The 27,275-nt window shown below is 43.3% G+C and overlaps 1 protein-coding gene across 3 annotated transcripts in view; it reads left to right on the forward strand.

Moving 5' to 3' along the window:
• The window catches only part of ZNF423 (zinc finger protein 423), a 330,190-nt gene that overhangs the window by 59,497 nt on the left and 243,418 nt on the right, over positions 1-27,275 (forward strand). For 2 of the 3 annotated variants that reach the window (XM_070760210.1, XM_070760211.1), the window contains exons 2-3: positions 72-131; positions 18,622-18,822. In XM_070760210.1, the coding sequence (XP_070616311.1) occupies positions 72-131; positions 18,622-18,822 (261 nt within the window). Of the gene's footprint in view, positions 1-71; positions 132-18,621; positions 18,823-26,949; positions 27,124-27,275 lie in introns of those variants that run through there. The other variant, XM_070760214.1, reaches the window with a different exon arrangement.

Consider the following 27,275-nt stretch of genomic DNA (forward strand, 5'->3'; position numbering starts at 1 on the left):
GTTTTTAATTCTTTTGAAAATGAAATTGTTCTTTCCTTGAACCTCACCGTAGCTTTTCTGCTTTCTTTCAGTCGAAGAGGGCGAAACATCAGACTTTACGCTGAACTGGGACTCGACTGTAACCCAATCAGGTAAGCGCAATAAATTTGCTCAGCACAAAATACATTTTGGTCTTTACTCTCAAACCCGGCCATTGTAACGTGGTGATTGGTTCCATATGGCGAATAAACCCCCAAGGCTAATATTGTTCTATTCTCTGGGGAGCGAGTGCGCTGTACCAAGTGATGACTCTTCCGCGCAGAACAGCTCCAAAGATTTGGGTTGTTATTTTTTGCAATGGGCATCATGGCACTTTCATTCTGAGGTAATTATACAATGAGGGGTGTGAATGAGATTTCACCTTCTCTTTACTCCTGTGAATTTGATGCTATAATATTTTGTGCTATCCCACCACATTGGTTTTCCTTTCTTTTTTCCTTTTCCTTTTCCCCTTTCCCCTTTCCTCTCTCCTCTCCTTTCTTCTGCTCTTCCCTCCCTCCCTATTCTTCCCCCTTCCTTCCTCCTTCCCTTCCCCCCTTCCTTCTTCCCAACCTTCCTTCCTTCCTTCCATCCTTCCTTCCATCCTTTCCTTCCTTCCTTTCCTGCCTTCCTTCCTTTCCTTCCTTCCTTCCTTCCTTCCATCCTTCCTTCCTTCCATCCTTTCCTTCCTTCCTTTCCTTCCTTCCTTCCTTCCTTCCATCCTTCCTTCCATCCTTCCTTCCTTCCTTCCATCCTTCCTTCCTTCCTTTCCTTCCTTCCATCCTTCCTTCCTTCCTTCCTTCCTTCCTTCCTTCCATCCTTTCCTTCCTTTCCTTCCTTCCTTCCTTCCTTCCATCCTTCCTTCCTTCCATCCTTCCTTCCTTCCATCCTTCCTTCCTTCCTTTCCTTCCTTCCATCCTTCCTTCCTTCCTTCCTTCCATCCTTTCCTTCCTTTCCTTCCTTCCTTCCATCCTTCCTTCCTTCCATCCTTCCTTCCTTCCTTTCCTTCCTTCCATCCTTCCTTCCTTCCATCCTTTCCTTCCTTCCATCCTTTCCTTCCTTCCTTCCATCCTTCCTTCCATCCTTCCTTCCTTCCTTCCATCCTTCCTTCCTTCCTTCCTTCCATCCATCCATCCTTCCTTCCTTCCTTTCCTTCCTTCCATCCTTCCTTTCCTTCCTTCCATCCTTCCTTTCTTCCATCCTTCCTTCCTTCCACCCTTCCTTCCTTCCATCCATCCATCCTTCCTTCCTTCCTTCCTTTCCTTCCATCCTTCCTTCCTTCCTTCCTTTTCTTCCTTTTCTTCCTTCCATCCTTCCCTCCCCTTCCTTTCCCTCCCCTCCCCTCCCATTCCCCTGAAAAGAGAAAGGTGGTTACTCCATCTTTTATTGAAGTTCCACATCACTTGACTGGTTCTAATGCAAACAGGAAGATCATAAAGGAACATAATGAAAGTTCCGCCCAAGGGAACCACGGGGCTGGTTTTGGTGACTCTCTGTAGCCATGGAGACTTTCCACACACATAATATAGTCGGTTGTGCATTATGGCTTTTTAATGGTTTTGTTCTCCATCCTCCAGCTTCCCATCTTATTCTACTCAAAAGTCTCATGTATGATGTTTACCTTCCAGATAGGAGAATATGTGCTTAACATCTGTTTGTTTGTTTGGGAAAGTGACATCCTATCACTCAAAATCAGTTTATAAAATAATTAAATGGCATCCAACGAGTGGGGAGTTATCCAACTGACCCTGGGGATGCTGCTGTGGTTGTGAAACCTGGTCATAAATCATTTTTTTTCAGTGGCATCATAACTTTGAACTTTACAAATGGTTGTAAATCAGGGACTATCTTATATTCTCTTTTCGTTGGCGGTTCCCCCCCCCCCCCCCTTTGTATTGGCTGCATAGCTAGAGGTATAACAAGCAGGAAGAGGGAGATTGTGATCCCCTTATATAGAGCGCTGGTGAGACCACATTTGGAATACTGTGTTCAGTTCTGGAGACCTCACCTACAAAAAGATATTGACAAAATTGAACGGGTCCAAAGACGGGCTATAAGAGTGATGGAAGGTCTTAAGCATAAAACGTATCGGGAAAGACTTAATGAACTCAATCTGTATAGTCTGGAGGACAGAAGGAAAAGGGGGGGACAGGATCGAAACACTTAAATATGTCAAAGGGTTAAATAAGGTCCAGGAGGAAAGTGTTTCTAATAGGAAAGTGGACACAAGAACAAGGGGACACAATCTGAAGTTAGTTCGGGGAAAGATCAAAAGCAACGTGAGAAAATATTATTTTACTGAAAGAGTAGTAGATCCTTGGAACAAACTTCCAGCAGACGTAGTTGGTAAATCCACAGTCACTGAATTTAAACATGCCTGGGATAAATACATATCCATCCTAAGATAAAATACAGGAAATAGTATAAGGGCAGACTAGATGGACCATGAGGTCTTTTTCTGCCGTCAGTCTTCTATGTTTCTATGTTATGAACCATGAGGGAAAGGATTGCCTTTTTTTGGTTTTACCTTAAAAAAAAAAAAAAATAGCACCGTGTACTAAAAGACAAGACTCAAGCTTTGCTTTTCATCTCATGTTCCAAGGCCCCCAGAGGGACATTGTCTTTTGCCTGTAAGAGATTACTTCCTCTGACTGGATTTGAGTTCATATCTGGGCAAACCCAACCAGAAAGCGGAATTCTTTTCTTTCCAACGGTTAAGCTGCTAGCTGAAGTGACAGGGAGCCTCTTGGGATTCAGGGTTCTGTTTGAGACTGACATCCCGTGGCTGCCTCACCTTAAGGACATGGAGAAGTTAAAAAAAATATGAAATAATTAAGTTCTTCCGGAGACGGTTATTTTTCAGAGCCCGCAGCTGCCTTCCGTACGGTGGTGCTTTAAGCGGGCTTGCATCTGTCATGGAAACAGACGTCGCATAAATCGGTTTTAATGTCCCCGATGATGTGGTTCTGGAGGTGTCCTCCACCTGCTGAGAGACGGAGAGCAAACGAGACTGGCATCTGGCGTCTTTTCTTGACGTCTTTCCTGGATTCCGTTTGTTCATGGACAACAGCAAGCCCTACCGCGAGGAAGTTTATTTCCAGAAAAGGTGGCTATGGGTGGCGCTGCAATAATTTCATACATGGAGGTATCCTCCGTAGACATGTCATTCATCCGCAAAATGAGTATAGTCTTGCGAGGGGCTCTGGAAATTATTTGCAAGAGAGTCTGGGAAAGGGTGCAGAGGAAAGCAACAAAGAGGATTCGGGGGGCTGGAAGCTAAAACAAATGAATGTTTTTTATAATGAAAACAATGTTCTTTATAATGAAAATTCACTTAAACCAAGCCCTCTTTTGGTATAGCCAAGAGCACTCGTCTCCAAACAAACTGGTAATTTGTACAAGTCCCTTAGCAGTTCTGTGATACTTAGCTTGCAGCTGTGAGGCAATTCACAGTCCTTCTTCTTTCACAAAGTGAAACACACTTTGCTCTGGTTTAGTTTCAAAGCGGGGAAAAAGCAACACACCAAGGTCGAAGTCAGCAAGGCAGGCACGAAACACAAGGATCAGATAATCCTCCACAATGGCCAAACCCACAGGCTGCTCTTTATAGCAGCCTCACTAATGACCGCAGCCCCACCCAACCACAGGTGGCCTTATTTTCTTTGATAATAATCTCTCAGTTGTTGCTGCCTATGCATCGCTCTCCGCATGCGTGGCTGTATCATTAACTCTTGTTCTGAATCCAAGAAGGAGCTAGATAATTGATCTCCTTCTGAGCTGTCTGCCACACTCTTCTCCTCCCTGTCACTCATGTCTTCTTGGTCAGAGGAGCCTTCATCAGCAGATTCCACCGGGGGGCAAAACAGGCCTGCAGCATGTGGATGTCTCCCCCACGTCCACAGTCCTTGGGGCAGGAGCTGGGCCAGAGCTAACCACAAGAAAAAGTATGCACTGTAAATAATTATAAAGTAGGGGAAAATACATTAAGCATTTCTCAAACTTGCTGACTTTCAGACGTGTGGATTTCAACTTCCAGAATTCCCCAACTGGCCATGGTTGTTGTGGTTCAGCTTGAGGCAGATCAAAGACCAGCTGCGTCTCTGCTGGCTCCATGCCCGGAGGAGGCTGACAGCGCAGAGGAGGGGGCTGAGCAGTCGGACGGGGGAGGGTCCAGTCAGGAATGTGACGAGGAAGAACAGCATGGGAGCCCCGGGGAGGGGCTCTCCCCTGCCAGTAGCTTGGAGTCATTAGGTGATAAGGCACAAGCTGTCATTGACATGTGACAGAGACGTTTAGATCAAAGGAAGGGGCAATTGAGGAAATATTATCAGCATTGAATAAGGAACACCAGGGCTTGGGTGTGGTCCTCATTAGCAGGGAAGGGTTTATAAGGCAGGCAAGCTCTTGAAGCCATGTGGAGTGTTATCAGTGTGGAGTTCCTGTAACCTGCATTGTTTCTCGGCGTCTCTGTTCCTGGCTTGTGGCCCAGCAGTCTCGAAGAACCGTGGGAGGTGTATGTTTGTTATCTACAGCCTCGTCTTGGCAGCAAGAATCCTATATTGATGTATGGACAATTGCCTTCGTGGATATATTTGGAGTTCCAGTGTTTTCCTGCTTTGTAAGGACATTTTCTGTTAGCTTCGTTTGCCTTGAACATTATAAAACTGTATTTGAATTTTACCGGTGTGTCTGGCTTATCTTTTTGGGTTGGTCATAGCTTCCGGAGTGACCCAGACAGAACAATGGTGGATGGGGGAATTATGGGAAATGAAATCCACACATCTTAAAGTCCTCAAGATTGAGAATCATCGGTGTAGACAGCTAAGGTATACACTAGAAAAAAGAAGGGATCGTCCTGAGACGTAAGGGTGTTTTTTCCCCCCCTTACTTGAATGAGTTTACTTTAGGAGTTCACTGTGGGAATTTGTTCACTTCCGTTGCCTGCTTTGAACATTTCTCTGTAGATGAAATCTGGAGGGAAATAGTCCTTCCTGGCATCAGAACTCCAGGAAAAAAAAAGAGGCAATCAGGGAAATGAGACATCAGCAAGAAAATGTATTTGGTGGGTGAAAGTAAAGACTTATAGAAACATAGAAACATCGAAGTCTGACGGCAGAAAAAGACCTCCTGGTCCATCTAGTCTGCCCTTATACTATTTTCTGTATTTTATCTTAGGATGGATATATGTTTATCCCAGGCATGTTTAAATTCAGTTACTGTGGATTTATCTACAACGTCTGCTGGAAGTTTGTTCCAAGGATCTACTACTCTTTCAGTAAAATAATATTTTCTCATGTTGCTTTTGATCTTTCCCCCAACTAACTTCAGATTGTGTCCCCTTGTTCTTGTGTTCACTTTCCTATTAAAAACACTTCCCTCCTGGACCTTATTTAACCCTTTAACATATTTAAATGTTTCGATCATGTCCCCCCTTTTCCTTCTGTCCTCCAAATACACAGATGGAGTTCATTAAGTCTTTCCTGATTACGTTTTATGCTTAAGACCTTCCACCATTCTTGTAGCCCGTCTTTGGACCCGTTCAATTTTGTCAATATCTTTTTGTAGGTGAGGTCTCCAGAACTGAACACAGTATTCCAAATGTGGTCTCACCAGCGCTCTATATAAGGGGATCATAATCTCCCTCTTCCTGCTTGTTATACCTCTATCTTTGCATAATTTCTTCTTACTCACCGCGATTCATTTTAGAACCAAGTTCTCAAATGTGGCTTTTTCCTCGCTTAATTTGCAACATCTCCAGTGCCCAAGTTGATTAGATTAGATTAGATTTATTGGATTTATATGCCGCCCCTCTCCGCAAACTGGGGGCGGCTCACAACAATAATAAAAAACAGTACATAATAACAAATCCAATGCCCACCAATCTAATTATAATTTAAAATTAGTAATTTCATAAAACAATCCCAATATATATAAAAAACAGGCACACAGTCAATCAATCAAACGGCAAAACAACATGGGCAAGGGGGAGATGTTTTAGTTCCCCCATGCCTGACGGCAGAGGTGGGTCTTAAGGAGTTTACGAAAGGCAGGGAGGGTGGGGGCAGTCCTAATCTCAGGGGGGAGCTGGTTTCAGAGGGTTGGGCCCCCCACAGAGAAGGCTCTTCCCCTGGGTCCCGCCAGACGACATTGTTTAGTCGACGGTACCCGGAGAAGGCCGACTCTGTGGGACCTAACTGGTCGCTGGGATTCGTGCGGCAGAAGGCGGTCCCGAAGATATTCTGGTCCGGTGCCATGAAGGGCTTTATAGGTCATAACCAACACTTTGAATTGTGACCGGAAACTGATCGGCAACCAATGCAGACTGCGGAGTGTTGGAGTGATATGGGCATGCTTAGAGAAGCCTATGATTGCTCTCGCGGCTGCATTCTGCATGATCTGAAGTTTCCGAACACTTTTCAAAGGTAGCCCCATGTAGAGAGCGTTACAGTAGTCGAGCCTCGAGGTGATGAGGGCATGAATGACTGTGAGCAGTGAGTCCCGGTCCAACTTCAGAACTTAAGGTTCAAGACACAGATTTGGGCCTGAAAAAAACACGTGTAAGGTTGTAGTTTGTTTTTCATGTGCCAGAGGAATCCGCACGAATCCCAGCGACCAGTTAGGTCCCACAGAGTTGGCCTTCTCTGGGTCCCGTCGACTAAACAATGTCATTTGGCGGGACCCAGGGGAAGAGCCTTCTCTGTGGCGGCCCTGACCCTTCGGTACCAACTCCCCCCAGAGATCAGAATTGCCCCCACCCTCCTTGCCTTTCGCAAGCTCCTTAAAACCCACCTCTGTCGTCAGGCATGGGGGAACTGAGATATGCCCTTCCCCCTAGGCCTATACAATTTATGCATGGTATGTTTGTGTGTATGTTTGGTCTTTTTTAAATTAGGGTTTTTTAATTTTTTAAATATTAGATTTGTTATATGTTGTTTCACTATTGTTGTTAGCCACCCCGAGTCTGCGGAGAGGGGCGGCATACAAATCTAATTAATAAATAAAATAAAATAAATGATGATGATGATGAAGAAGAAGAAAATAATCTGATCTTTATCTATAGACCTGTTGGGTGGGTTTCAAAATGTGGACCGCCTTGAGTGTTTAGACTCCGTGGAAAAGCGGTATATAGGGAGGAAGGGAGAGAGGGAGGGAGGGAGAGAGAGAGATAGGGAGGGAAGAAGGGAGAGAGGGGGAGAGGGATGGGAGGGAGGGAGAGAGGGAGGGAGAGGGAGAGAGAGATAGGGAGGGAGGGAGAGGGGGGAGAGAAATAGGGAGGGGAGGGAGAGAGAGGGGGGAAAGGGAGGGTGAGAGGGAGGGAAGGGAGAGAGAGAGATAGGGAGGAAGGGAGAGAGGGAGGGAGGGAGAGGGAGAGAGAGGGAGGGAGGGAAGAAGGGAGAGAGGGGGGAGAGGGATGGGAGGGAGGGAGAGAGGGAGGGAGAGGGAGAGAGAGATAGGGAGGGAGGGAGAGGGGGAGAGAAATAGGGAGGGAGGGAGAGAGAGGGGGAAAGAGAGGGTGAGAGGGAGGGAAGGGAGAGAGAGAGAGGGAGGGAGAGGGAGAGAGAGATAGGGAGAAAGAGAGAGAGATAGGGAGGGAGGGAGAGGGAGAGAGAGAGAGGGTAAAAGGGAGAGAGAGAGAGGAGATGGAGAGAGGGTGAGAGGGAGGGAAGGGGAGGGAGAGATAGGGAGGAATGGAGGGAGGGAGAGAGAGATAGGGAGGGAAGGAGGGAGAGAGAGGGTGAGAGGGAGGGAAGGGAGAGAGATAGGGAGGAAGGGAGAGAGGGAGGGAGGGAGAGGGAGAGAGAGATAGGGAGGGAGGAAGGGAGAGAGGGAGGGAGAGGGAGAGGGAGAGAGAGATAGGGAGGGAGGGAGAGGGGGAAAGAGAGGGTGAGAGGGAGGGAAGGGAGAGAGAGAGAGGGAGGGAGAGGGAGAAAGAGGGAGGGTGAGAGGGAGGGAAGGGGAGGGAGATAGAGATAGGGAGGAGAGAGAGATAGGGAGGGAGGGAGAGGGAGAGAGAGAGAGAGAAATAGGGAGGGAGGGAGAGAGAGAGGGGGGAAGAGGGAGATGGATCTCCACAAAAAAAGTATGTGAACTAAATGAAGGTTAATTAGGAGGCCTCCCAAATAGCTAATGCTTCATCAGCACCAGAACAGCATGTAAATAAATTTAATTTCTCTTTCCCCCACCAATTGAACTCTTCTCAAGTTTAATTACAACAGCATCCTTTTTTCTCTTCTCCCCAACATATTTTCATTAGTGGAAGACCGTGGCTATTAGCTCTGTCTGGAAGGAACGGCATTATGAGCAGTCGTTTCTCCCTACCTTGTGCTGGGTCTCCTCTGAGAACGAGAAGACTCCAGGAACTTTACTTCATAGACCAGAGGCCCAATTAAGGATCTTTGGAAGGAAATATGAGAAGCAGGGAGCACCCAGGCAAATAAAAACATCACTAATGAAAATTCTGGCGAGATCCCTATTAATTGTTTCAAGTGTTTCCCTTTTGGGTCTCTGTGTGTTTTCAGTGTTGCTCAGTTAATACTTGGCTGCGTTCACCCTTCAAGACCTTGGCCCAGCTATAGGAGGGTCTAACCTTTTTGCCTCGGGTGTCAAAATAGTGCATATGCATGCTATTGCACACGTGCGCATGCTCACACCCACATTGAGTGCTCCCCATGTGCCCCCACATTTCCTGACTTCTGGTGGGCCCGGTAGGAAACAGTAGGAAACCCTGTGATGATGTCAATGATGTGGCAGTTCTGTTGTGTTTAACAGGGATGGGTGTGGGAAAGACAAATTACTTCCCCTCTCGGCTCCCACAAGTGGAAGAGAAAAGAGGTTAAGTTTGGTCTGAAAACTTGGAAAATCAGGGCGATTTAATTTTGCGGATGAGATAAAATAGGCATAGGGGCCAATACTGTAGAGATGATAGATAGATAGATAGATAGATAGATAGATAGATAGATAGATAGATAGATAGATAGGCAGGCAGGCAGGCAGGCAGGCAGGCAGGCAGGCAGGCAGATAGACAGATAGACAGACAGATAGATAGAGACAGATCGATAGATGGATGGGTGGATGGATGATAGACGATAGATAGATAGATAGATAGAGTAGGTAGACAAGTAGATAGATATTGATGATAGATGTTTGAGAGATAGATAGATAGATAGATAGATAGATAGATAGATAGATAGATGATAGATAATAGATAGATAGATAATAGATAGATAGATAGATAGATAGATAGATAGATAGATAGATAGATAGATAGATAGATAGATAGATAGATGATAGATGGATGGATGAATAGATGGATGAATGGATGATAGTAGATGGTTGGAAGATATATAAATATAGATAGATAGATAGATAGATAGATAGATAGATAGATAGATAGATAGATAATTGATAGATGGATGGATGAATAGATGGGTGAATGGATGATAGTAGATGGTTGGAAGATAAATAGATAGATAGATAGATAGATAGATAGATAGATAGATAGATAGATAGATAGATTCCTGGCAACCGCCTAAACAAGTCCTAGCAGTTTTCTTGGTAAGATTTTGAAAATGGTTTGCCACTGCCTCCTTCCTAGGGCAGAAATAGAGTGACTGGCCCAAGATTATACACTGGCTTTTGGCCAAAGGCAGGACTACAACTCACAACACCTAGCTACTAGCCTGGTACCTTAATCACCACACTAAACTGGCTACATGGTTTCAAAACCCCAATCTGTTGCTTGACATGATGCGGGGGCAAAAAATGTTACATGTGCGAATTCTATTGCGGGTGTGTTTTAAAATAATAATAATAATAATAATAATAATAATAATAATAATAATAATAATAATATAGGTCTCTCAAATAGAAGTTGTTGGAATTTGTCTGCATCCTTGCATCGCTTCAGAGATGCTCATATATATCTTGGCTCAACTTCAAGGTAACAAATTAAACATAAATTGACCCCCAATGAGGGACCGAGAGTTAAGTTTAATACCTCCTTGCAATTTTCACTTGCCTACAATACCTCTGTCTGTGACATACATAATTCCTTCATAACAAGTGCTTTTCCAGAAGATGTATACTGCTGACAGTTAATATAGAATTATTGCCCCTGAATGCATTTCTGTAATTACTTCCCAGATCTGTCTTTGTGTTTAGAAGGCATTTCACTTTAGTAATATAAGTGTTTAGGGAGAATAGAAGTAATAATTGCAAGCAGACTCTCTCCTTTTTTTTTTGCCTCCTTCTTTCTTCCAGAAAAATATATACGATATATGTAAAACATATTAAAAGCTAATGCTTTTAAAGTTGTTTACAGTGGATGTGAAATTTACTCGATGCCTATACATCCTGATGGTTTTTGTGTGGCAATATCTTTGTGAAAAGGGAAAAGGTAGCAATATAGATAACAACAGAACACTGCTATTTCCGAAGCAATAAAGTACAGGGAAAGAAACAGCTGATTAAAAATGACATGTTACCTAATTGTTGGAAATGTAAAAATGCAAGGGACATTCTACCACATGTGGTGGACATTTCCCAATGCAAAAAAATATTGGGGGGAAATTTAAAAAGTGGATAGAGGAGATAACACAACAGAAAATTGAGATGGGACCAGAACTATTTCTTCTAGGAATAATAAAAGAAAACATGAGAGAGGAAATTTATATATTATTCGACATATAATTACCACAGCGAGAATCACATTTGTCCAAAACTGGAAGAAAGAAAAAATACCCTTGAACACAATGTTGTTTTTAAAAAAAAGGTGCACATAGATGAATAAATTAACAATAGAATTGAGAGAGAGAAAGAGAAAACAATGTATTATAAAATAAATGGTATAATTGGCTTGAAAGGGAAAGTAAAGTTAATGTGTAAAGTAATATAAAATGATGCGTCAAAATAAATGTAAATGTAAAATATAAATAGATAATAATAATAATAATAATAATAATAATAATAATAATAATAATAATAATTTATTAGATTTGTATGCCGCCCCTCTCCGAAGACTTGGGGCGGTTCACAACAATAATCAAGACAATATAACATTGCAACAAATCTAATATTAAAAGAGAACAATATATAAAACCCCAACAATTAAAAACGATGTAACACATACATACCAAAAACATAAAATATAAAAGCCTAGGGCAGGTGTCTCAGTTTCCCCATGCCTGGTGATATAGGTGGGTCTTGAGTAATTTACAAAAGACAAGGAGGGTGGGGGCCGTTCTAATCTCCGGGGGGAGTTGATTCCAGAGGGCCGGGGCTGCCACAGAGAAGGCTCTTCCCCTGGGGCCCGCCAAATGACATTGTTTGGTCAACGGGACCCGGGGAAGGCCAACTTTGTGGGACCTTATCGGCCACTAGGATTCATGCGGTAGAAGGCAGTTCCGGAGGTATTCTGGTCCACTGCCATGTAGGGCTTTAAAGGTCATTACCAACACTTTGAATTGTGACCAGAAACTGATCGGCAGCCAGATGTAAAGTAACATACAATAAGTATAAAACTGTAGATAGAAATAAGCATGCTTACAGTTAAAAATAATAGCCTTAGAGGTGGAAAATGTAGAATGTGGAAGATATTTCCGATAGCAGCAAGCTGTATTAGTGAAATTATATTTTGTCTTTTTAATGTGAAAAAAACTCAATAAAAAACCACCTCATTTTTTAAAAAGAAAATGACATGTTACCGGTGGTGAAAACAAAGAAACTTAATATGATGGTTCCTGTAGGAGATTTCAGCAGTAATGGAAAATAAAGTGACTCGCGGTTTGAGTGACATATAAAAATTAGCGAGCTTTAATAAGCCTTGCTACTTGTTCAACTAAGTATTCTCAGAACTGGAAGACAGCAGAGTTGAGGGAAGAATAGATGTGCGTATCTTGGGAGCGCAGATATCTCTAATCTAATTCAAAGAAAATATATGTATATTCCAGAAGTAGACATCCTAAACCCTGCAGACTGGATTCAACCTTTTTTGAGCCGCGGCACATTTTTTACATTTACAAAATCCTGGGCACACCACCAACCAAAATGACACAAAATGACACCCTAAGACACTCTCCTCTCTTTTTCCATCCCTGTCTCCTCCCCCCCTTGTGTGTGTGTGTGTGTATACACACTCTTGAACCATTTCCAAAAACAGGTGAGGGCTGGGGGGTTTTTCTCTCTTATTCTTTGGGTGCTTTTTATCATATGCTTTAAATCAAGAGTCACTTCTCTCTCTCTTTTGTTTCCCTCTCTTTCCTCTCATTCTCTGTTTCAATCATTTTCTCATTTCTCTTTTTTCCTCCCCTTTTTGCTCATTTCTCTCTCTCTCCCTTCCTCTCCTTTTCTCTCTCTCTCTCTTGCTTTCTTTCTTTCTCTTTCTTGCTTTCTTTCTCTCTCACTCTTGCTTTCTCTTTCTCTTTTCATTCTCTCTCTCTTGCTTTCTCTCTCTCTCTCTCTCTCTCTCTTTCTCTCTCAGCAAAAAGTTGTGAGACCGGAACCTGAGCTTCCTTCTTTGCGGCACACCTGACCATGTCTTGCGGCACCCTAGTGTGCCATGGCACACTGGTTGAAAAAACACTGGCTTAGTTAATGGCTTAGAGCAGTGGTTCCCAAAATGGGTGGTACCGCCCCCTGAGGGGGCGATGACTTGGGGGGTGCTAAGAGGCAAGGGGGGCAGCAGGGATACCCTAAAAGGCAGGAAAGCATGTTGGGGTGGCTGCAGTGATGGGCTCCTACAGGTATGGTCAGTTATGCAGAACCGGTAGAAAAGATTTGTTCAAGGTGCGCAGAACCGGTAGGAAAAAAACAATTTTTTTTCAATTTTTTCCCCTTTTGGGCTCTAGGTATGTTTTTCCTAAATGAGGTTGAATGTATATAATTTTAGAAAAGCTGTTTGCATATATACTTTATATGGTAGATAATGTATATTTTGTGGGCTGTTGTAATATGTATGTACACATATGGTACATAAACATAGAATTAAATAGCATATTTTGGATGTTCCGTAATATTAAGGGAAATTGTATCTCTTTGAGGTGAGGAGAGGCCAGGCACCCTAACCCTGACTATACAGATTGAGTTCATTAAGTCTTTCCTGATACGTTTTATGCTTAAGACCTTCCACCATTCTTGTAGCCCGTCTTTGGACCCGTTCAATTTTGTCAATATCTTTTTGTAGGTAAGGTCTCCAGAACTTCAGACAAATAGTTGTCTAATCTCTTCTTAAAAACTTCCAGAGTTGGAACATTCGCAACTTGAAGGCAAGCTGTTCCACTGATTAATTGTTCTAACTGTTAGGAAATTTCTCCTTAGTTCTAAGTTGCTTCTCTCCTGGATTAATTTCCATCCATTGCTTCTTGTCCTTTCAATATCATAGTTTGCATTCCTAATGTTTCAGCAGTAGATCTATCCGATGAAGACAACATGATCCTTTCCTTCCTTTCTCTTCCTCTCCCATCTGCTGTCGGCATCGTACAAATGACAGCTTGGAGAGGTTAGAACGGCCACGGCTCTAGGAGGTCACAAGAAAGTAACAATATACAATTTTCCACGCTTCAAATGCAGCCTTATCCCACTGTTCTTCATTACAAGACTACAGCGAGATCAATTTTATTAACTTGGAAGTCTTAGGAAGCCAACGCCATTAACTAGACCATTAAAAAAAAATTGTATGTGTGTATTACATCTTGCTTATCCCCTATTACTTTTGTTGAGAAAGAGGAAAAAAAATGTGTTTGATATCTGAAACTTTAAGAGTCCTTTTGTTCTGTAATGTTGTGTAGGACACATTTATTGTAATGTGTAGGGAATGAATGTCCCTAACACAAATATTAATTGTGGTTTTAATCTAACCGAGTTTTAATCTCTTGCAACTTGGAAGAAAAATTGGGATTTTGGATACCACATTAAACATTAGGATACCGTAAACTGAACAGCTGGCATTTGTCAATGTCATCCAACATTAAAGAAACAGAATGCCATTCCCTTAAATAAGTGTTAGGATTATAAGGATTAAGAATACTTGGGTAAACAATTGCTATTAATGATAGTAGCCAATTTCACTGTTTAGCCTTTTATTTATTTTTATTTGTGAGCTTTTATTTCATTTATTTTATTTTTTATTTGCAACTTCTCCTCCCCCCCTCTAAACGATGGTTTCGTTGTCATTGGAGCAAGGCAATATTTGGAAATCCTGGCAAAATCTAAAAAGTTGTAAGGGGTAAAAGAATCAGTTGCAGAATAGGAATTCAGGAATTCATAAAAATATCATTTATGTAATCACTGTTACCATCATCCTGAAACAGGAGTGTAGAGTTCCTTCCTTCCTTCCCTCCCTCCCAATGTCCCTTCCCTCTCTTCTCTCCCTCCCTCCCTCCCTTCCCTCCCTCCCTCTCTCTGTCCCTTCCCTCCCTTCTCTCCCTTCCTCCCTCCCTCCCTTCCTTCCCTCCCTCCTTCCCTCTGTCCCTTCCCTCTCTTCTCTCACTTCCTCCCTCCATCCCTTCCTCCCTCCCTTCCCTCCCTCCGTCCCTCTGTCCCTTCCCTCCCTTCTCTCACTTCCTCCCTCCATCCCTTCCTTCTCTCCCCTTCCTTCCCTCCCTCCCTCCCAATGTCTCTTCCCTCTCTTCTCTCACTTCCTCCCTCCCTTCCTTCCTCCCTCCCTCTCTCCCTTCCCTCCCTTCTCTCCCTTCCTCCCTTCCTCCCTTCCTTCCCTCCCTCCGTCCCTCTGTCCCTTCCCTCCCTTCTCTCACTTCCTCCCTCCCTCCCTTCCTTCCTCCCTTCCCTCCCTCCCTCCCCCTGTCCCTTCCCTCCCTTCTCTCCCTCCCTCCCTCCCTCGCTGCCCTCCCTCCCTCTGTCCCTTCCCTCTCTTCTCTCACTTCCTCCCTCCATCCCTTCCTTCCTCCCTCCCTTCCTTCCCTCCCCCTCCCTCTGTCCCTTCCCTCCCTACTCTCACTTCCTCCCTCCATCCCTTCCTTCTCTCCCCTTCCTTCCTTCCTTCTTTCCTTCCTTCCTTTCCTTCCTTCCTTCCTCCGTCCCTTCCCTCCCTCCCTCTCTCCTCCCTCCCTCCTCCCTCCATCCCTTCCCTCCCTCCCTCTCCCATATATGCTGTCCATCAAACAATTCAGTGAAAAAAGAAACACTTCAGTGACTTTGACTTGCAAAATATTCTTAGGCACCAAAGTTGTTTTAGAAATAAATAATAAAAACCAGAACCCTCCTGGGTCTCTTGTCTGTATTCCATTAGCACCTAAGAGAGATGTGGTTGGCAGTTCTTGCTTTAAATTAATTTTCTATACTTGATCGTATTTTATGGATTTTAACCTTATAAAACCAGTGAGTTGGCATCCAGATTTATGGACTGTTGGCTGTGTCAGACCTGCTGGCTTTAAGGAGATAGAATTGGCATTAATCTCCCATAATTTGCATTGGGAACCTACCGCAAGGAAGCTTTTGGAAGTGCATTCAGTAAATATGACAAAATGAGATTGGTAATTAGTATACAGAGGAGGGGGGGAGGGAAAATGAGCTCATTATTACAATAAGATAATACAGAGTTATTGGACCCTTGACCTGCTTTCTTCAATTTGATTGAAATCACAGAACAAGCTGTGAAAGAACACACAAGGTTTTGATAATGCCTTCAAAATCAGACTTTTATTTTAAACCTTGCAATCCACACAAAGCTTGTTGGCAAGAGATGTGATTTCCTGCATCTGGAACATGTAGTGTTGATTTTAGCCTGGTGGCATCTTTTGATACATTAAAAGAAATAGTAAAACCTAATATGATAGCTTGGATGACCAACTTTGGCTATGCGATTCAACTGGAAGACTGGGAAAAACTATGGTCAGTAAACTATAAGATGACACTATCAACACCTTACAAAGAAAATCTTTATAAAATGTTCTTCCGATGGCACTATGTGCCAGTGCGCTTAGCCACAATAAACATAAATGTAAGTAACAAATGTTGGAAGTGCAAAAAAGAGGTAGGAACATACTGCCACATTTGGTGGCAATGTAAGGAGGCAAAAAATTTTTGGATCCAAATCCAGACATGGATGGAAGAAATATTGGATTATAAACTTGAGATAAAACCGGAAATGTATTTACTAGGCATAATCAGAGGCAAACATAGTAAAGAAAACTATTACTTAATAAATCATTTACTCACAGCCGCAAGATTAGCTTATGCACAAGTATGGAAACAAGAAAAGACTCCAAACAAAGAAATGGTGATTAAAAAAATATTAGACTGCGCCAAATTTAGCAAATTAACATAGGAGATACAAAACCAACAAAATAAGGACTATTATAGAGTGTGGGAGAAAATATACAACTGGGTGGAAATTAAGAAAAAGGTATAGCAAACAGAATTGTAAAAGATAAATTTTGTATATATATAAACCGTAAATGTTTAATGTCGTTTTGTATGGTGTTTAAATGTTTGTATGTTAAATAAAATAAAATAAAATTTTAAAAAAATGGAAAATAAAGTCTCTACAAATGATTTTTAATATTTCCCTTTTGGACAGAAGGGAGTTACATACTGTGAGACATGGCAAGGGGCTTTAAATTCGGTTTTATTTTATTTTATTTTGTTCTCCCTTGACCAAAAAGGGCAAATTTGAGATATTTTATTTTTTATTTCTAGTGCTGATATTAAACAACCTCAGTAAAAAGATGTAGCCCTGGGTTTTTGACATTTTCCCAGAAATAAGCTGCATATCTTGGCTGCAGTCCTGTTTTGGAGTGCTCAACAATGCTAATTGTCTTTCCAGTCTCGAATATGGGAACAATTAGTTCATGTGTTAAATTTTTAATTTTATTAAAGAATGATAAACTGCCAGCTTGCTCATTGATAACTTGGAAATGGTTCCTTAACTTCCTCCCGGGTGCCCTGTGAGTTAAAGACTGTGTGCAATTTTTGACTAATAAAATTACAGGTTTCTTGTCCAGGGTAGAATATTCCTATGTCGAGTTCTGTTCCTTTCCTTGATATCTGTTGCTTGGCAGAGAGAAAAAGGGAATGTTTGAATAAATGAAAACAAGGCAAGGCAAAAAGAGATGAAGAGTAGAGAATGAATGAGCATTTCACCATAACATGGGCCTAACAAAGATAGACAGACAGACAGACAGACAGACAGAGAGACAGACAGACAGACAAGGTAGGTAGGTGTTCTGGTTTCAGGCTCATACAGATAATACTTGGAATAAATGATTTCTCAATGCGTCTCATTGTAAAACACATCCTCTTTATTTCTCCTTTTAACACATCAACTTTGCACGCAGTTTTCTTCTCTTCTCATCTCTAGCTCAGCAATTAAGTAGATAAGCTCAGCAGTAATATAAAAAACATTCCACAAGTCATTCTAAAATTTATGGGCTAATCAGGGCTAGCCAGGAGTCATAAAAATAGCAAGTGATAAATCACACAGAATAGCTTACGCTCCGGAACAAGTCCTGGATGCAACCATCTTTAGATTGCAAGATTGAACAAATTCAGCTTCTCTTCCGTTTTACACCGGGATGTGAGGTAATTCATTAATTAATTAATTACTCTCTAATATCTCCTCCTTCTTTCTTCCAAGCGTCTCTGAAAGTGTCTGAAATGAGCATTCCTCCATCTATTATCTTCCCCGTTTGAGTCACCTGAACTTATGTCTATGTCATTAGCTTTGTGGTCTTCATTAACATTGCTAACTGTTAGTAGAACAGGGAGATTTATGATCTCTAAATCCCACTCATCCTCCGAATCTGAAAATTCCTCAAGCTCCAAGGGAGTATATACAACAGTAGGTAGGTAAATAGATAATGGTTAGATGGCAGTGGTTGGATTCAATTTTTTTTACTACCAGTTTTGTGGGTGTGGCTTGTTGGGCATAGTGTGGCTTGGTGGGCGTGGCAGGGGAAGGATACTGTAAAATCTCCATTCTCTCCCCACTCCAGGGGAAGAATACTACAAAATCCTCATTTTCTCTTTTTTAAAAATTAAAAATAAACTTTATTTATAACACGCAAAACACAAACAAACACTTCCCTAATCTGTTATCATGCCGAACCTTGTGGGTTCAGTACAAAACCTTAAAATGTGACTGTGCTCCTCAACAAATCATGCTGTCTATCATTTGCCCTTTGTGTGGCTATTGAAATAATGTGACTTAATCAACCGAAAAAGAGTCCAAGCACCTATTTGAAAACTTGTCTTGGTTGGTAAGCCGCCCAGTCACATGACCTTTAAGCCAGCCTCCTGGTCACACGATTGTCAAGCCACTCCCACCTGGTAACATGGCTGGCAAGCCACTCCTGCCCGGTCACATGACCATCAAGTCACACCCACAAAATAAGCCACGCCCATAGTGTGAGAGTAAAAATTTTGGCAGCCCAGCACTGACTATATGATGATATCTGTGGCTATTGTCTCTAACAAATAACATTCACTTATCTGCTTGTAGCTTTTGCTCTACGGAATTGCCCTAAAATAATCATTTTCATCACCAGATTTTTCAACTCCGGTGTAATTGCTTTCAAAGTCACTTGGTTTGCCATGTTCCTTTGGAAACACGGAGTGATCCAGACTTAAGTCTTTCTCTTTCGTTGGCAGGAGGTTTGGGGAGAGACCTGGAAAATGATAAAAGAGAGATCCGGGCCCTGGAAGAGCGAAACAGCATCACCAGCCAGGAAGAACACAATGACGAAGATGAAGATATGGAGGATGAATCAATTTACACCTGCGATAACTGCCAGCAGGACTTTGACTCTTTGGCAGACTTGACCGAACACCGAGCTCACAACTGTCCAGGAGGTAATGTTAAACTCGCTTTACAAATCTGACAGGTGGTTAGCTGAGTAATTGGACATAGCAACAGCTTGAGGCCTCGAGTGAGATTAAAGAATTAATAATGTAATTTTACTGTTAATGTAATTCTACGGTGGTGTCTTGGGTAGGCTTTGTTCACTTCTCTTCAATAAAATTAAAATTAAGAAAGCAACTTAGCTTTTTCCAGTTGCAGATCTGACGGTAATAAGTTGAGATGATGATGACTATTATTGGGATTTTAAAAAAAATTACAAAGGCAGGCAACCAGCGATAGAAGGGGTTGTTTGAGCTTTTTTTTTTTACCCAATTCAGCTTTGATAGGTTTTTGAACAAAGTCTCCCAACTTTTCTATCTCCCTTGCTTTTGTATTTCTCAGACTGACCAGGAAATGTTAAAAACTGACCCCCAACCTTCTGTAGGGAGAAGCACTCATCTCTTGGCTGGGAGGATTTGTCAAACTCTGGGGAAATCAAGAGATTCAGGCAATTCAAATGAATACAGTGTTCCCTCGATTTTCGCGGGTTCAAACTTCCACTTCTATCTGGGGTGAGAATGCAGAGCCGTAGACTTTGCTTGGCGAGACATTGTCTTCTCTCTTGTTTTGAAGCACTTAGGGGTCTCGTGCGGGAGCAAATCAATAAGTTATATATTCAGCTTGATAATGTTGCAACTGCAGCTAATGTAATATAACTAATGACTTCCGTAGGGGATGTTGGAGTATAGTTGACCCTGCAGCTTGGGATCAGGGCAAGATTGTAGGCGATGACTTGGAAGCCGAAGATGGACCCTCTCTTCCAATGCAGTCCCTTAGAAATTCATTAGAGTGTACAGAAGTTGCAGTGAAGTGTGGGATGTCATTTTCACCTCCTCTTTGTGGCTCAGTATATTTCAGGGCAAAATCAAAAACATTGAGGTCTTCATTCCCCTTTAGAGGATTCTGTTTCATTTCTGACGCCCAGAACCAATCCGCTGGATTGCTTACTTTTATTTTCATAAGCTTTAAACTTATAAAAGCCCTTAAATGGGGAGGCTTAGTTATAGAGAAGGGGCCTGGCACCGAGTGTGAAGAAGACCCTTCGTCATGGACATGTTCATCCTCAGAAAAGCCATGAAGATCTTGTGTGGTACAATTGTAGCATCCTTAGCTGTGGCAGAGGCGCAAGACAAGTTTTGTGGGGCTTGATTCTGGAGGGACATGTCCACAACCATGTTCTAAAAGATAGGTTGAAAAGGGAGCAAAACTGATTTTAAAAACCCACAAAACCTAAGATGTGATCATATGGAACATATTGTGCTAAAGCATCCTGATCTAAAAAAATCTCTTTGATGCATATCTGCTCTACATAATGATAAAAAGTGGGAAAAGTCTATTCCATTCCCAATTTCCTAGTAGCCAAATTGAACAGCTAAAATATTTCTTGGACAAATTATTCCCTCTCCTCTCCTCTGTTCCTCCCCTCTGTTCCTCCCTCCCTTTCCCTCTGCCTTCTCTCTCTCTCTTCACTTCTCTTCCCCCCTCCCCCTTTCCCCTTCTCCCTCTCTCTCCCTCTCTCTTTCCCTCTCCTCTCCTCTATTCATCCCCTCCCCTCTGCCTTCCCTTCTCCCTCTCTCATCTTTCTTCTCCTCCTCCTCTCTTCATCTCTCTACTCTCACTCTCTTCCCCTCTCTTTTCCCCTCTCCTTTTCTCCCTTCTCTCTCTCCACCCCTCTTTCCCCCTCCTCTCCTCTTCCCTCTTCTTCTTCCCTCTTTCCTTCCTTCTCCCACTCTCTTCACCTTTCCCCCTCCTCTCTTCTCCTCTCCACTCCTCTCCTTTCCTCTCCTCTCCCTTTCCTTTCCCTTTTTATCCTTCTCTCTTCATTCTCTTTCCCCTTCCATCCCTTTTCTTCTTTCTCCCTCTCTTCACCATTCTTTCCCTCTCCTCTCCTCCCCTCTCCTCTCCTCCTTTCCCTCTTTCTCCCTCTTGTCACCTCTCTTTCTCCCTCATCTCCCGTCCTCTCCCCTTCCTTTTCCTCCCTCTTCTTCTCCCTGTACTCTCCCCTCCCCTCTCCTCTTCCAGTGCTAATTCTGTATAGGTTGCTTAATGCGAGATACTGTTTCATCTCTTTGGCACATGCCAGTTTAAAAATAGGAGCTGTTTTATTCCTTTTCCTCCAGAGATGGGTGAGGGATTAGGGGGACAGGTATGGAACCCTTTTAAATCCTGAAGTGCAGAAGAAGAACCCATGTGCTCTTGACTGGATAGTATTTCTTGAGTCCCTTCTTCACTCTACGTCTTTTATTTCTCACCCAGAGGGGGAAGGTGGCAACTCATAAATTTCTTGCCTCTCTGGTTTCGGAGTCTGACAGTGGAGGATCTGTAGCACATTAGCACATCAATGAATTGGATGCTATGAGGTTGCAGGAAGGGGTCCCCGAGCATTTCATGAGATCGTCTTCTGTTGCTGTGCAACTTTACAGGTTGCCTATTTCAAACCAAGTTAGCAGTAAGAAAGCTTAAAAAGAGTGGCTATTTTTAAATCCGTGCATGTTGAATTCGAGATATGTTTTGGTTTGTTGCTACTGTTTGTTGGGAGTTAAGTGATGACACCACAGAGTCCAGTAATGAGTTCCATGCTTCGACATCTCGATTACTAAAGTTGTATTTTTTACAGTCAAGTTTGGAGCGATTAATATTAAGCTTGAATCTGTTGCATGCTCTTGTGTTGTTGTGGTTGAAGCTGAAGTAGTCGCCGACAGGCAAAACGTTGCAGCATATGATCTTGTGGGCAATACTTAGATCATGGTTCAGGCGTCGTAGTTCTAAGCTTTCTAGACCCAGGATTGAGATCCAGGATGGATGGATGGATTGAATGAATGATTGAATGATTGAATGATTGAATGATTGAATGATTGAATGATTGAATGATTGAATGATTGAATGATTGAATGATTGAATGATTGAATGATTGAATGATTGAATGATTGAATGATTGAATGATTGAATGATTGAATGAATGATTGAATGATTGAATGAATGATTGAATGATTGAATGATTGGTTGATTGGTTGAATGGTTGAATGGTTGAATGGTTGAATGGTTGAATGGTTGAATGGTTGAATGGTTGAATGATTGAATGATTGAATGAATGATTGATTTAGTTAGTTAGTTAGTTAGTTAGTTAGTTAGTTAGTTAGTTAGTATGCCGCCCCTCTCCGTAGACTCGTATTGGATTGAGGAAGTAAGGGGCATGCTTTCCTATTCTTGGTTGGTGGGGCTTGGGGTGTCGATTTGTGGAGTCCTCGGTACTCTCTGAGAATTGCTGTTTTCTTGTTAGACATTTCATTACCAAACAAGGTAACATCGTCAGTGTTAGAAGGCAATGGGGTTTGCTCAGAAAGGACCCCACATTGCGAGCTACCAATGTTCTCTTCCGTCATTGTTCTCAGGTGCGCCAGGATTGCAGTCCCCCCCAAATCCCCATACTTGAAAGTTGGGGAGAGTTATTTTCGAGCTACTATAGACTCTGGCCCCTCACCATACTGGGTGTCCTGGTCCACAAAAACAGGCTCTTGTGTCATGTGAAGTAACACTTCCTTTGCTTGTCCTTCCCGCTGGGACGTTGCGTTGCGCCAAACGCACTGAAGCAAATCTCTGTTCCTGCCCGTCTCTCCGGATAATGTTCCCGGTGGATTGTGCCCTTAGTTTAGACAGCTGCAGCTGTAATGACCTATTGGCTCTTCCTTTATTTTTCTTTGTCTGGGAAAGGGTGTGTGTGAGAGAGATTTGCTCTGACGGAATCAAGTGCACTTCCTATCCAGTTGCCGGATGTGTTGGCTGAGGTTGTAGGCTTCGGTTTATTTATTTATTATTTGTTTTTTTCAATTAAACATGAAGCTCCACCCCATCACTGTGGGCAGTGAAGTCATCTTTGCCTTGCCCATCCCACATTTTATTTATTTTTATTTATTTTTATTTATTTTTATTTATTTATATTTTTTATTTATTTTTATTTATTTTTATTTATTTTTATTTATTTTTATTTATTTATTTTTATTTATTTTTATTTATTTTTATTTATTTTTATTTATTTTTATTTATTTTTATTATTTTTATTTATTTTTATTTATTTTTATTTATTTTTAATTATTTTTATTTATTTTTATAAATCTACTACTCTTTCAGTGAAATAATATTTTCTCACGTTGCTTTCCCCCAACTAACTTCAGATTGTGTCCCCTTGTTCTTGTGTTCACTTTCCTATTAAAAACACTTCCCTCCTGAACCTTATTTAACCCTTTAACATATTTAAAGGTTTCGATCATGTCCCCCCCTTTTCCTTTTGTCCTCCAGATTATACAGATTGAGTTCATTCAGTCTTTCCTGATATGTTTTATGCTTAAGACCTTCCACCATTCTTGTAGCCCGTCTTTGGACCCGTTCAATTTTGTCAATATCTTTTTGTAGGTGAGGTCTCCAGAACTGAACACAGTACTGTACTCCAAATGGGGTCTCACCAGCGCTCTATATAAGGGGATCACAATCTCCCTCTTCCTGCTTGTTATACCTCTAGCTATGCAGCCAAGCATCCTACTTGCTTTTCCTACTGCCCGACCACGCTGCTCATCCATTTTGAGACTGTCAGAAATCACTACCCCTAAATCCTTCTCTTCTGAAGTTTTTGCTAACACAGAACTGCCAATGCAATACTCAGATTGAGGATTCCTTTTCCCCAAGTGCATTATTTTACATCTGGAAACATTAAACTGCATTTTCCATTGCTTTGACCATTTATCTAGTAAAGCTAACATTGGAAGACTGCTATCATGTGTCTCTCCTGGTCCTTCTCTTCAAAAGACTAGCTATGCCCAGTTCCTCATCTGTTTTAACTTCCAGTCCCCTAATCATCATGGTTGCTCTTCGCAGCACTTTTTATCGAATCTCAATCTTAATCGAGGTGGACTTCAACTCCCAGAATTCCCCAGGCCACTCGAGAAGGTTGAAAAAGGGCTGGTTTAGGCCCTTTTAACCCAAAGCAAGCTACAACTGGCTACCTCGTTTGAACTACACTGAGAACTTGCTGAGCAAAGCCCTTTCTGTAGCTTGATCACTCATTGTAAACCAGAAGAGAAAATAATAATGAGATTAAATCGCAGAGAGTTAACGGGATTCCAGGAAAGGCTCCATCAAGCTTGATGATTAAGCACTTTAGGCTTGGCGCTCTTTGCAGACCTGAAAATGGAAAAGGTTTTGTTGATTCCGTTTCGATCCCTTTACCGTAAAGGCAAAAGAGTTGCCATTTAATGGAAAAAGAAAAAGCAGTCTATAAGGGTGTGGAGCAGTGTTTCCCAACCTTGGCAACTTGAAGATATCTGGACTTCAACTCCCAGAATTCCCCAGCCAGTGAATGCTGGCTGGGGAATTCTGGGAGTTGAAGTCCAAATATCTTCAAGTTGCCAAGGTTGGGAAACACTGGTGTAAAGGACCCAGAATGCTCTAACCATCTTTGTCACTAGGTAGCTTTGAGAAATTAGTGAGCCGCAGGAATTTGCTGAGCTCTTTCTTTGTGGTTGTGGAATCTTCCCAAGCTGGTGTGCATTACTCTTACAAGGATTGGAAGACTATTTAGGAACAACTGGCACTCTGGAATTTCATTCCTGACCATCCAAACACTTTTGCCCCCTTGACTGTTTCAGCGCTGATGTTCTTATGAACCCCAAATGTACTATAGGCTTCAAGTTGGGTCTCTGCTCGTGGTGTTTCTCTAGTCTGGAGCCTTCTCTAGCCTTGCAAAGATTCAGTAGCTTCCATGAAGACTACCAGATGACCACTAGAGGGTGGCCAAGAGATACACAAATCTCTTTTTGATGCCCTCTAGTGGTTTTCTGAGGTTGGTTTTTTTTCATTAGTCAGATCTAGTGACCTTAGGTTTCAGAGCCTTGGATTGTCTTTTTCCAATCTATCCATGAGAAGGGGCTTGATTAAGTAGTAAAATAAGCAGTTAGGAAACCAGAATTTTGATGTTCCCCTGGTCTCCTATTTGGGCATGACATTAGGATGAGAATATCAACTGATGCACAGCTTTGATGTTGCTGCATATAGCTGCAGTGCTGTTCGCCCATTGGGCCTTCAATGGGTGCGGAGGGACAGGCTGGTCAATTTCTACTCTACATATGTCAGTTCCCCTTGTGACAACTGATGGCACCACTTCCTCCTGCTCCTGCATTTAAATGGAGCAGTTTTCTTTAAAACTCCAAATATTCATTTAATCAGCCGTTCCCAAAGGAAGCAACTTGTCATTTTTCCCCCTTTTACCCCAGAAATAGCTTGCAAAATTAAAAGAAATGCGAGTTCCCATCTGCACTTAGTCCAGAAGTGCCCATTAAATTAATTCCCTTCAAAAGAAAGGCCGAATAAGTTCCCCTGATGTCTGATACCATCAGCAACATTTTCCCACAGGTCTTAGGGGCAATGATGACCAAACCCTTCTCCCTGTTGCTGAATCTTCCTGATGAATTCATTTTCCCCCATTTTTCCAATTTACATGTCAATAGACATTATTAACAGTGCAGTGGTACCTCTACTTACAAACTTAATTTGTTCCGTGACCAGGTTCTTAAGTACCGTGTTTCCCCGATAGTAAGACCCCCCCGATTGTAAGACATATGGGGGGTTTCAGGGGGGTCGGCTTATATAAGCCATACCCCGAAAGTAAGACATATGTCTTACTTTCGGGGAAACACGGTAGTATAAAAGGAATTAAAGGGGGAAAAAACTAGACAAATACTATTGCTGCGCCCTCCTTCACCAGCCTCCTTTCCGGCAGCTCCCTGCGCGCCCCTCGCCTTCGCTCGCCGCGGCGCCACCGCCTCTTCCCCTGCCGAGGCTCAGCTGCAAGCGGCCAGTGAGGCCGATCGGCTCCGAGGCTAGCGGCCGGAGCTGCGCCCTCCTTCGCCCGCCTCCTTTCCGCTCGCCTCGGAGCCGATCGGCCTCGCTGGCCGCTTGCAGCTGAGCCTCGGCAGGGGAAGAGGCCGTGGCGCCGCGGCGAGCGAAGGCGAGGGGCGCGCACGGAGCTGCCGGAAAGGAGGCTGTTGAAGGAGGGCGCAGCTCCGGCCGCTCGCCTCAGAGCCGATCGGCCTCGCTGGGCGGTTCCCCTGCCGAGGCTCAGCTGCAAGCGGCCAGCGAGGTCGATTGGCTCCGAGGCGAGCGGCCGGAGCTGCGCCCTCCTTCGCCCGCCTCCTTTCCGCTCGTCTCGGAGCCGCTCGGCCTCGCTGGCCGCTTCCCCTGCCGAGGCTCAGCTGCAAGCGGCCAGCGAGGCCGATTGGCTCTGAGGCGAGCGGCCGGAGCTGCGCCCTCCTTCACCAGCCTCCTTTCCGGCAGCTCCCTGCACGCCCCTCGCCTTCGCTCGCCGCGGCGCCACCGCCTCTTCCCCTGCCGAGGCTCAGCTGCAAGTGGCCAGTGAGGCCGATCGGCTCCGAGGCGAGCGGAAAGGTGAGTGGCGCGGTCAGGTGCCCTCCTTCGCCCGCCTCCTTTCCGGCAGCTCCCCGCGCCCGAAGACGAGCCGGCCCCGGTGCCCGGGACAATGTAAGACATACCCCCAAAGTAAGACACAGTGGGGCTTTTGGGGGTAAAAAGATAGTAAGACACTGCCTTACTATCGGGGAAACACGGTAGAAAAGTTTGTAAGTAGAAGCATTTTTTCCCCATAGCAATCAATGTAGAAGTAAATAATGTGTGTGATTGGGGAAACCACAGGGAGAGATTCCTAGAGAGGCCCCAAAGAGGCTTCTCCCTGCCTTTTCCACCCCTGTTTCCTCCCAGGAGATTCCTAGGGAGGCCCTATGGAGGCTTCTCCTTGCCTTTTCTGGTTGCAGACTGGCTCAAGGTTGACTATAACCCAAAACTTTGACATGAGTGATGTCAAATTGGCCACCTTTAAGCCAGTCTCATGACCTTTAAACCACCCCGGGTCACATGATCATCAAGCCACTCCCACCTGGTCACCTGGCCGGCAAGCCACACCCACAAAATAAACCACGGCCCACAATGTGCTAGTAATTTTTTTTGCAGCCCTTCACTGGACCAAAGGTGATCTAAATAGACAAAATAGAAGAGGTGACGAAGCTGTTCCATCTTCAGAGGCGTATCACCTCTGTGTGTCTTCTGTCTCTTGGCTTCTGGTCCATCTTTTTACCTGCTTGTGAATTTTCCAGAGGCATCTCATGGTTGGCCTAATCCGATTGGTGCTTTTCCATCGCCATCACTTGGCTCGCATCCCTTTCAACCTGGCGATTCTCAAAAGGAAGCAGGTGAGAATAAATTCTCCACCTTGGCACCGATCGAAACCTTCTTCGTTTTCTGTTTTTTTAAAAATCCCCTTCCCAAAACAAAAAGAGAGAGAGAGAGAGAAGAGAACCTTTCGGATTTTCTGGCTAGGGAATGCAGAAAACTCCCCCCCCCC

The sequence above is a fragment of the Erythrolamprus reginae genome, chromosome 9, assembly GCF_031021105.1.
Source record: "Erythrolamprus reginae isolate rEryReg1 chromosome 9, rEryReg1.hap1, whole genome shotgun sequence".
NCBI lineage: Eukaryota > Metazoa > Chordata > Lepidosauria > Squamata > Dipsadidae > Erythrolamprus > Erythrolamprus reginae.